We start from the raw sequence: 12,373 nt of genomic DNA on the forward strand, positions 1-12,373 counted from the left end.
CTAATTAAGAGTGCGTTATATTACAACTAGCGGTGTCGGCCAGGTCATGTGGGTATTTGCTGCACTCAGACTCAGTGCTGCCACTGTGACTGGGGGCTAGGCTGTTAGGCAACATTACTGAAGTTTTTCACCTTTGTTGAACAGTTTTTAGCAATGAAATATAAAGATTCAAAAAGTCTAAGAAAGAATTCCATTTTTTGTAAGTCTGTTTTCTTTTGACTTCACTCTTAAAATTGAGTAATGTTAACTCCAAAAAATAAAAAAACAGAGGTTGTCTAACATCATTGATGATTGCATTTGTGAATATCTGGTATGGACAAAGTAATTGAGATATTAAACATGATATTCACTATCTCTGTCAATGTAAGTCCCACTAGCCAACTTAACTATCCCACTGCTCTAAAATAGATTGAGTGACAGGAATTCCATAGTCATTCTATTATAAGTAAAATAAAATTAAATATGTAGCACCATTGTCACAGAAGATATGTAAGGTGTATGATGAAAATAAATAAAGTTTACATGACGATGACATGAATACATATAATTTAATAACATTCAGCCGCCAACACACACTATTTGAATTATTGTAGCAAATATCTTTTGGGATGTAATGGAGATCAGGGGTTCCATTACCTGAAATATTTAACTGAGTGTCTTGGTGGGGATAAGTGATAAAGCAGGAGCCATACACATTCTTATTTTGATTGTTTATTTAAGTTGTTAAATATTTGATAACTTTCTTTGCTGTAAGTAGTTCCAGATGAGGTTGAGGAAGCACAGGAGGATCTGGCCATCCTGCCTGTGTGAAAATCCGAAATACTTTATTGATCCCCGAAGGGAAATTCTTTTGTCAGAATTGCACACTTGTCAAGGTAGATAGATAAAGAGTATATAAATATAAGAGTATAAATATAAAATATAAACACAAATATAAAGGAGTGTGGGTATGTACTGTATTTACATTATTAAGATTATGGTGAACTAAAGAATAAATAGCAGCAGAGAATATTGCACATTAATTATTAAACAGGTAATATTGCACAGAAAATAGATAATAAGGTCTAGTTTAATAACAGACTGTCAGACAAGGGAGGAGTTATAAAGTTTGATGGCCACAGGCAGGAATAACTTCCTGTGGCGCTCTGTGGTGCATTTTGGGGGAATGAGTCTTGCACTGAAAGTGCTCCTGTGTTTGAGCAGCAAGTCATGGAGTGGGTGGGAGACATTGTCCAAGATGACATGTAGTTTGGACAGCATCCTCCTCTCTGACACCACCGACAGAGAGTCCAGCTCCACCCCCACAATGTCACTGGCCTTGCGGATCAGTTTGTTGAGCCTGTTGGCGTCCGCTACCCTCAACCTGCTACCCCATCATGCAACAGCAATATTCAAGGTTCACAGCATAGTATTAAGTGATTCTACTCTAGTCCAGTTAAATATCAAATTAGCTCACAGATAACACAAACAATGGTAGTACTCACCTCTTCCTGGTTGTCTTCTCAGCAGGGGGCAGAGGCAAAAGAGTGTGGTAGGCCCAAGCACCTGCTTAAGAGCTGAAGTAGCAAACCATGAAGCTGAGGGTGGGTGGGAGTGAAGATCTCAACAATGCTGATTTATGTGATTATTTTGAGTGTATGTGATTGATTTATTGATAGAAATTTGTATTTATGTAAATATTCATTCTTTGTGCTCTATTTCCTCTATGGTGTTGGGTTTTAGGTAAATATTCATTATTTACCCACTTAATTACCTGCAGGAGGGAGTGTATAAGGCAGCTAGTTGCTTTCAGTGTAAGTTTGTTGCTGGTTGGCGTTGGTGTCTCACCTTGTCTGTATGGAAGACAATAAATGCCACGTTTGTCGTTGCATTTTACCTCTGTCTCATCTGTCTCTATGGAAAAAACTTAAGGCCACCGCTGGGCCATTGGATATGGGAGTTTTCTGTTTTTTGGTGCAAAATTCATTTTTAAAAAAAGCACAAATGAGTTCTTCATTAGTATGTGTATATATCAGTAACTAAGGACACACTATGCTATTGTGAAGAGAATAAACACAGATTTGAAGTTCAATTGTAATATGCTTAGAATTTGGCTAATTTTCAGCATTCTCCATTAACACATCTACAAAAGAAAATTAGCTGGACAGCTTTTTTTCTTTTACTAATTGCCTTTAATAATACATTCAAGCCATTTCTCAACTACTAACATTTCTTCCCACTGTGACAAGTGTCAGGTGAAATAAAATGTTTGAAAAACAGTTGGCCCTGACTGAACAGCTTATGATGTACCTTATATATTAACGGGCATGTTCTGTCAAATAATGGGCACTCTACTGAACTCAACTGAATTCAGATTCAAGGCATTCATGCATCCATTGAAGCTAATGGGGAACATGATGTGCCTCTTAAGTTAATTATTTTAATGAAAATGTTCACTGATTCAAATTGATCACATGAAGACTTGTAAAAGGAACTTAAAAGGAGAACAGGCTAATGTGAGTTAAAACACCATTTCCAGAAAATATTCAAATAAGTCAATCAGATCACAGACACAAACTACAGAAATGTAGCTTGTGTCTTCATTGTAACAAAAAAGAAACAAACAATATGTAGCTCTTTTACTCTGAATATTATTTTTCATTTTTATTTTTATTGTCATGTTTTTGAATATTTTGGTGAGCCATTTGTCTTTCTGAATAATAGCATGTGGCTAAAATATAAATGATCGCCTATTACGTCTGCCCAGATTAGGTTTGGATCCATTTTTGTTTCTTGTCTTTACAGAGAATCATTGTTTTTGTTGCATGGCTTGATCTTGAAAGGTTGTGGAGCGACAAACAAACTGTGAAAAAAGGTAAATACAGCACATCCATTCATTGTTTTAAACCTCTTTCATCTTTGTAACAAAATGGAAATTGGACATGAAGGGTCTAATACAGTGTTGTTTCTGGGTTTAATGTCTGAGTGTTGAGTAAAAATATGGCTTACAGTATGTTGATTTTTAGCCTAATCTCAGCCAGTATTTTAAAATATCCCCTCATTCTTTTGACTGTTTAAGGAGATGTATTGATCCTCTGAACTCAAGCCTTTTTGATTTGCATCATAATCAGACAATGCAGGTTTTAGACATGGTAGGGTTGAGATTGTCAGGGGACTGAAGCCAAGAGGGGAATGGTATTATCATGGTGTGCCATGCAAGCCAATAATGAACACAGTACATACTGAATTAGTCATTAGAATATGTATTTTTTTAATATTCAAAGGTCAGTGTAATTAGTTTCCTCTAACCTTATTTGACAATTGTCTCCTTGTTTCTGTTAAAGAAGCCTTGACTTTCCCTCACTGAGGCCCAGCTGAAATTCGGCCTCTTCACCCTCTTTCTTTTGCAACATCCCCTGAGCCCCAGCTGCTTGATTTAAACCATTTGGCCTGTTATATTGTGAGGTCAGGTGTTAACAATTCACTTCTTCTAAAGGGGCTGACTAGTCTGAAATTCATAAATTAGTTTTGCCAAAAACCCTGAGTGTGGCGATATGTGCTCTGCTTACCTCCTCATGTCCTGCACTTACATCAGCAACTATGACATTAGCCATAGGAAACCACTTTGTGTCATATATTTTAAACTCTTTTGCATTCAATGCCCATATCCCCAGTTCTCCTGTGAATTATTCAGAGAGAATACACAATGAGCCTTTAGTTAAGATGGTGATGAGAGAGATATATCTGGAAATCTCAACTCCAGAGATTCATGTACCTGTTGGGCTCAGTCAGCACATGCTTTGTGTTCTGCCTCACATATACACGCTGATATCGCTGCTTCTGCTGCTTCTGCTGCCTCTAATGTCTCTCTTTAAAGATCTCTCTCCTCGTGTCAGTCTCTGGTCCTTTCTGTGATCCCGGCACCTCCATCCTTGAAATTGAAGGCTGGAGTGAATCTTATCGCCTCTCATTAGCTTCATTCCCATTCTCTCTCTCTTTATTACTCAGTGTTAACCTTTTCACTTGGTAGCATTCATGGAGAAGTGGTGTCCTTCTGTCGGATGAATTATATGAGTTGCAGTATTTCAGTAGACTGATCCCTGACATCTAATTTGATCTCCAACAGAAGAAGGTTGTCTGTATTGGGCCTGAATCATATTGCTATATCAAGTTTAATTTATTTTAATTATCAGTTTATTTCCATTTTGTGTCACTGACGATTGCAGCTGACGCCTCCCATCCCGGACACAAACTGTTTCAGACTCTCCCCTCTGGCAAGAGACTGCGTTTCATCAGGACCAAAACCTCTCGCCACAAGAACGGCTTCTACCCACTGGCAGCATCAACAAGGCCCGGGCCCTCCACTGACACTCCCCCCTTTCAAATAATACAGTCGTCTCTGCACATGTAAATATCACTTCATGTCATATTTCATGCACAAACCTAGCACATTGCACATATTTGTAGTTAATTCGTTGTTATTTGTAAATCGTTGTTGTTCCATTGTTATTTTTATTATTATTTTAATTTTTTTATATTGTCAGTTGTATTATTTTTCTCTATTCTTCTGTTATTCTTATATAACTTGCATTTGTTTATTACACATTTATATATTTATATCTATCTATTTATGTCAGCTGTATGTCTGTCTGCATGTAGCACCTTATCACCAAAGCAAATTCCTTGTATGTGTAAAACACTGCTTGGCAATAACGCTCCTTCTGATTCTGATTCCGATTCTGATAGGAGTGTATGAGCAGTTTCATATAGCTCCATTTTAGAGGGATTGGTGCCAAAGAAAATGTATCGTGAAGTGCATACTTTTAGGTTTTCATGGACTGTGAACCACAAAACTGTCTAAACCTAATTGTCTGATGAGGAATTAGGTAATATTCAGGTCCACAGACTTTGAAATCAGCAGCAATTTGAGACACAGAAAATGTATTCTAATTATGTTGTTGGATGGATGCAGTTCCAAAGGCATTGCCTTATGCTTTTGTTAATTTGATTGATGTATTTTGCATTGATGTAAATAAATTGGCCTTTTTTTCCAAACAGAAGAGCTGACTATACTCCTGTCTGACAGCTAGAACTGGGAGATGTCTGTTATTTTGAAAACCTGCACCTTGGAAAATATCTTTCCTCCATAGACTGCGTTGACACAGTGTCCACACACACTCATTCCAATGAAAATGGTTGTGTAGTTCCCGAACCAAAAATACATCATCTTAATGTTTAATCAAGTACTGGACATACAGAATCACACAATCCTATATGCTTGTGTAAGGCTGCAAATATGGATTAAAATTAAAGATTGAGGTGTCCACTATTTATCTGTATTTACATTGAACTAATATGTCCTCTTTGCCTTACCATTTGGCCATGACATAAAAAAAAAGGAATGTTTTTAGCTATACTTCCCCCTTTTTTCTGCTATCTGTTGAGATATTTTATCTTAAAAATATCAGGGTGTTACAGTATAACTGTTATCTAATTTTGAAATAATATGGAGATTATCTGTCTTTTTATTTGCTATGCTCATTTACTTGCCTATTATAGTTTCCTGGCATGTCCCTCAGAAACATTGTTCATGATTTAGCATTTCATTTCCACATCAAACTGTCAACTTCTCATTTGTGAAGATATTTTGAAAAGCCGTTTTTCTTTACTTATATGTAAATAGCGCCATTGTCTGTGAATGATACATGAATAGCATTTTTCAAAATGAATCAAACATTTCTCTTGCTGACTTTTTCAAACAAAAATACGGAACAAAGAGGTGCAGCAACTTTTTCATGCCACAAGTTCAAGATTTTCTCAAACTTCTACTACATTGCTAGTCAGAAAATGTGTCAAATGATGTTTTTAATGCTTTAAAAGATTTTTTCCCTTTTAACCTTTAGATTTATCCAGAATTCCTGCGGAGAGGACACGCTCTTTTTCGGCTTTACCCTGCTCCACATTAATACATGCAATCATATGTTGGAGCCACCTCTTTTAGGGTAAAGTAATCTAACTCACAGCCTTGATTTGCAAAAAGATTCTGTACTCTTGTTTCTTATAAAAAAAATTGTTACAGTTTTAATATTCACTGACTTCCTTGCTCAATCGTCAAGCTTCCAGCAGCTATAATTTTTTGCCTTAGAGGTGTCTCATGGAGGTTGAACACTCTGGGAAGTAATTCTCTCAGCTTGGATGCATTATAATACATCACTGAATAATTACAGGTATTGGAGACTAATTGTATTTTTTCATTACACATGATATCAGTGTTGCATGCTTGTATACTCATATCAATTTAGTTCAGTGAAAAACTTGTTTGTGTCAACTTCTATTAAAGTCACACTGGCAGTCAGAACTGGCATTTCAATTGTGTGTTGCATCTATCATCTTTCCAACTAAAAGAGGATTCTGCAGTGGGACATACAGTTCAGCACCACAGGGAGGGAATGCTCAAAACTTCATCATCATCAACATTATTTGAATTCTTCGGAATGAATAAATTAGAGCCACCCAGGGTTGTAACCGTGGTGTCTTGGGGAAAGGAAACAAGATTTTGCTGGGGTGAAATTTGGGTGAATAGGATGAGAGCAATGGAAGCGTGGTTTGCTCAGAAATCATAATGCTATCGTAAGTTGTGATTTGTTTTATATATTTTCATAATGTTTTTATGCAAAGAACTTTAAATCTGCCATTTTCAGTGTGATTCTGTCTGTCTGATGTGGAGGAGTTACATGCTTACATGCCCACAAGCCATCTTTGACAAAGCGTTTTCAGGACAAAATATCAACAAAAACATCCAGAAAAACACCTGAGGGGGTCAGGCCAGTGTGACCACAACAATAAACACAAAAAACAATAAACCCAAAGCAACAACACTGTAAATTCTGATACAAAGTGGGCTTATATAAGTCACATGCCAAGTAACATCATTTGTCAACTCCTAATGCCTAATGTGATACAGTCACATTGTGTGAGTCATATTTTCTGTGTCATTTTTTTAGACTGTTAACATGTTAAATAATTTTGCAGTGTTTTTACTTTGGAGCTCTGTTAGCTAATGTGTTAGAGAATCACATAAAGATCAGTTTGCTTGACCTCTTTCATAGCTAACAAATGTCACATTCAACCTTATATAACTCATGTTTGTAGCAGAGATTGTAATATTCATGAAGTGCTTTAGTTATTTTGTCTACTCTGTGTAATTTGTTGTATGTTACAGGAAGACTGGTGTAGGATACTTTACTAAAGCTGCTGTCAGATTAGTTGATTAGACTGTGCAGTCACAGGATCTGTATCATTAGTGAAGTGTTATTTAGCCCTATATTGTCTTTGTGCAACATGATCAGTTTTATGAAATGGGAAGCTGTATCGTGGTGTAGAGTTGAATTACTTTTTCTTAGATCTTTGGTGGAAAATATAGTAACCCATAGTCTCTTCAGAGTGACATAAACTTTTAGGGACAGAGTACTAATCTACCAAACAGGTGATTTATGTTTGCTTCTTGCTTCATAGTAGTTCTGTCTGTGACCTCTGGTGGGAAAACAAAAATCTCTTTTTCTATTACGATTTTACATGTAGAACATCTCTATGTCATTCATTACAGCTGAGAAAATCGTTAAACTAAATCCTACAGACTGCCTACAGAATATACATTACAGTTGTGCTCATTTTGCCACATTGCTTGGATAGGATCAATCAACTTCTCACTTCAGCTCATCAAGTTAACATCCTAAAATCTAATATTTGTGTGTGGTGTTGTCATTGGATACTGTGTCTTTCCACATACCCCTGTAAATATTTGTTATTTAGCTGTGAATCACAGAGACAACATTTATTGGCATAACCTTCTGGGGTGGACAGTAACACACTTGTTTCATCTATTACTAACAGATGGCTCTTTAGAATGACACTCCCTTTGTGACCTTTTGCTGGGACGGTTTTATTTTGTGACAAGGACAACAATTTCAAGAGCCGCACTATTTCTTCAGTCACCATGCATATTTATCAGCCGTTTCCGAGAGGGATTTAATCTAAATTATAGCAAGGTTATCCTTGTCAAGTCAATTTAGTTAGTTCTGCCACTTCTGTGAAGTAGTTTGGTAAAACATATTGAGGGCACAGACAATAAGATCAAAACAGTGTGAGCAGTGCATTTTATAAATACACATGCAGATTAAAAGAAAAAAGGATGTACATGTAAGGTGGATGCTGAATGTGTAGAGAAAAACACACATTTGCAGAATTAAAATGGATTAGCAGTCTTAACAGGCAATCCCCTCACCCTCCTTCACACGCACACAAACACTGATGCTGCTGTGTGCCTTGGAGTTTGTTTCTGTGCTAGAGGCAGCTTCATCCAGTTATGTGACAGCAGGCCTTGACACTGAATAAACTTTATCCAAATTAAACTTTGCCCAAATCAATGAGATCTTGCTTCATGACGTCTGTTTCTGTTCATGTACTGTACCAAAGTACTTTTGGACTGAATAATAAGCTATTTAAATCAATGCAGTTTGCTCTAGTTAAGATTCAGTTTCACCATTGTACACAAAGCATACAACAAATGTTTGTATACACAAATTCATTAATTTATGTTCAAGTATAAAAGTGTAAAAGGTTTACCTGTAAGGCTTGATTTGTACAAAGCCACACGTTTCATTTTCAACTTACACTGGGTAAATGTCACTGACAAATGACTTTCACAAAAATAATGACAGCAACTCAAAAAAGTACAAGACTAAAGGCCTAAAGCCCCAGTAGTGGCCCCGAGAGGCTGCACTGTTCATTACACCTCACATTATGAAAAAGTTGGACAGTACAACCACAAGATGAGAATTTTTTATTTTTAGTAACAGTAGATGGACTAAAACCTCCTGAGTGATGCACAAGATGAACAGCCAAAGGGTCATTAAATCAAAAGGGTTCATGTTCCCCTTGCATGAAGGAGCATTACAGTGCAGCCATTTTAATTGTAATCTGCTCCATGGACTGTCTAGTGTATGAAGTTTAAATTTTGGTATGTGAAAGACATTAGTGTCCAAAATAAGAAGTGACCGTCCTCTGTGGGGAATGAATGTAATCAGCCAATTTCACAAAAAATAAATCAGTTCAATATAGATTTTTTATTTTAAAAAAGGTAATTGTAGCCTGATCATGGCACTAGAAATGAGTCTGGGGATCAATCAAATCTACTCTAGGGATTGTAAATATTTACACCAAATTTCACATAATTCTAGACAATAATTTGCAAGATAATACGTTGCTGAAGAGGAATTTTGACCTGACATTGGCCTGCACCTGCTTCTCGACAAAAGATCATGAGGTCACCAAAATTATTAGACACCATCCTCTATGAATGCCTGTACCTAAATTAATGGCAAAGTGGCTAGTAGTTACATCATATGTCATACATTTTCTAAAATAAAGGTCACAGGATCACCAGACTCCTTAGAGGTCATATTTTATGACAACGAATACCCATACAAAATGCCATTTATAGTGTGGTCAGTTGTCAGATGATGTCAACCAAGGACAAATTATTCTCGGCTAATATTGAGTTCTGCTTTTAAGTCATTAAGACATGATACATGTTCCTATCACTGCATTACTGTGATGTTTTAGCAGGTGCACTTCTTTACAACATCAAAAGTCAAGCACACAGCCTACAAAACTGCACATCACTCTGCATACAAATCCAGAGTCATCCTCCTTTTTTCTCTCTCTCTTTATTAGTAGAAAACTATTACCATGACAAAATAAAAGGATGCAGAAAACACACAAGAGATACAAAGGTACATATAGCTAGGGGGACTACAACAACGAAAAAAAAGAATATCACAGGAGGACCTTCAAACGAGTACAAACATTAAGTACCTTCAGAGCCTTTTTTGTTGGAAGAGAAACGAATTGTTCTAAAATAAAGTTCAATTTCTTTCTCAAAGACTACAGAGTCATCGTCCTCTGACGCGCTTGTGTTTCCTCGGCTGTCATCTTAAAGTTACACTGTATCACGGCACCGCACGGCTCGGCTCTCTTAACTCTGACATGCTGGAAGCAGCACGTTGAGAAGGGACGGGCTTGGCAGAGAGCCGCCTGACTCGTTGTTGTCTCCGGAGAGTGAAAGCTCGCACACAGTACACGTCTGTTCATAACAGTGCAAGCGAACGGCAGTAATCGGTGCTCGATTGGTTTCGTCTGAAGAAACCATGGCCGACTCAGAGGATAGTGTAACAATTCCTGAGTTCAGCTGTCTTCTACAAATGGATCCCTATCTTAAAGGGTACGAGAAGGACTTCAGGAGGAGGTAAACATGGCTTAAACGTCGGTTTGGTGCACAGCTTGACGCCAAAATCAGTCCCAGGTGAAGCGAGCAGAAGCCAGGCTTACACTGGCGTTCGTGCCTTGAAATACAAATGCACAGCTACCAGATAGAAAGAGGTGTTTGCAACACACCAGAGTCACCTTCTGATTCAGGTTTGACATTTTGAATGAGCAGAGGTCGTATAGAGCTGCGTTTCCCTGTCATGCTCAGCAGATAGGCTAGCCTGCTCGTCTCCCCCTTTTCCAGCCTGCGGAATAATATAATAACATGCGTTTAGACGATGTTGAGCTTATGCAAAATTAATGAACCGTTGCCCGAAAGTATTTTTATTTTCTGTGACAAGTTGCTGAAGAGTAAGTTGAAGTTGGCTAAACTTCCTCTTGTTTGACAGTTCAAGACAAGGCATGCGTTTCTTAGTCAGCTGACGTCCACGTTGTGTCATGAGGTGGTGCTTCGGGCTGAAACGCGGTCTGATTCTCGCTGGTTGTTTTTCATGCTGCTGTAGCCGGTGCGTCACTGTTGTCCAGCATCACAGCAGCCATTGCCTTCTGCAGGCTTTGGTCCTCATTATAAGTTCGTTTGTAATGAGTTTTCCTTGTAATTGTGTGTGGTTGCTATCGAGGCATCAGCTATCCTCAAATGTGTTTTTAAAAGTGGATTAAAATCCAGAGTTGGACACATCCAACTCGGAGCACATGCTGTACCGTAGCTGATTGGTTTGGTTTTTGCAGTGTGACAGGCTCTGCAAAACAAATACCCTCTCAGACATTAATTGACTTTATGCTGCACTCATGCTGCATGGTTTCTCCCTTCAGCTTCGATTTGGCTTCCATACAAATGAATTACTAGGGCGAAAGTCTTAAGTAGCTGACTGTGTGTGTGTGTGTGTGTGTGTGAGATGCTGGTGATTGTGCAGTGTCTTTGGGCTAGTGCATTTATTAATTTGGGATTATGTCCAGCACAAGTTCCAATCACTTTTTTTTCCTGCAGTTGCAAAGTATGATGATGTCAAACTAAACACAGAAGTAGATTGCATCACCAGACTAGAATTTTTTTGCCTAATGCACCTTCTTCATTGAGTCATATATTTATGCCAGTAATGCACAAACCAAAGCAGAGCGTTCTGATAAATTAATAGTAATAATAATAGTAATAAAATAATATAGCAGCCTTGTTGGCTCACTATAAGATGTCTTAACAGCTGTCTTTGAGATATATAAATATATCACCTTTGTGATCTTTTCTTGGACTGCAAAGTACCTGATTTTATATATATATATATATATATATATATATATATATATGATTTGTTCTTCAAATGTTTTGGCAAATTGTCCTGTATCCTGTAACATAATTTTGTGAGCATTATATAGACAGAGATGTGAGCAAACCAAACATATTTACATGCCACGATTACATTTAAATATACAGCATACGCACGCAGGAGAGAAAAACATACAAAACCTTTTTTAATAGAATCAAGTTTAATTAACTGAAGTTCGTAAACATCCCTTTTGCTAAGTAGTCAATTCAGCCACCCTTAGGCCTGTTTAATCTCTGTCACTTCTGTTTACTTTTATCACCCAAAGGATGCCAAACTTATACAGTGAATATTTACAGGAAATTATTGAAGGAATATTTGCACATTGTGAACACTGAAACAAATCTGAGTTTAAATTCAAATGTGCTCAAATACGTGCAGGACCTTACAGGGACCCGAAAGGAACCACCAGCATGTGTCCTTCAGTGGTAAATGCATTGACCTTAGTTCTTGACTAATCTCCTAAAGTAAACAGACATTCTCTGTAAATCAATAGACTGTGCAGTCTCATGCTATATTTTTTAAACTTCACTTTATATTAATACATTTTTGGTTCTTGTGTCATTTTAAGTGCTGTGACTTCTGATTTTAACCTGATAAACAGACTGTACTAAATTTGAAGGGGTGCACATAAAAACAATAATTGCATTATGATTGATCAACAACAAAATGTTCAAGTTATAATAACGCAGTGCTGGTTTTTGTAATCGTTTATTTAGATCTGGAAGGATCCTGTAGGCTCATTTCTA

The 12,373-nt window shown here is 37.3% G+C and overlaps 1 protein-coding gene across 3 annotated transcripts in view; it reads left to right on the top strand.

The window, feature by feature from the left end:
• The first annotated feature begins 5,765 nt into the window (after positions 1-5,765).
• Positions 5,766-12,373, top strand: part of gbe1b (glucan (1,4-alpha-), branching enzyme 1b) — a 91,757-nt gene continuing 85,149 nt past the window's right edge. Inside the window, exon 1 of one of the 3 annotated variants that reach the window (XM_046073605.1) lies at positions 5,766-5,981. In XM_046073605.1, coding sequence (XP_045929561.1) covers positions 5,959-5,981 — 23 coding nt within the window. In that variant the 5' untranslated portion in view covers positions 5,766-5,958. Of the gene's footprint in view, positions 5,982-6,503; positions 6,610-10,015; positions 10,286-12,373 lie in introns of those variants that run through there. The other 2 variants (XM_046073606.1, XM_046073604.1) reach the window with 2 other exon arrangements.

Source organism: Micropterus dolomieu, linkage group LG17 (genome assembly GCF_021292245.1).
Source record: "Micropterus dolomieu isolate WLL.071019.BEF.003 ecotype Adirondacks linkage group LG17, ASM2129224v1, whole genome shotgun sequence".
Lineage (NCBI taxonomy): Eukaryota > Metazoa > Chordata > Actinopteri > Centrarchiformes > Centrarchidae > Micropterus > Micropterus dolomieu.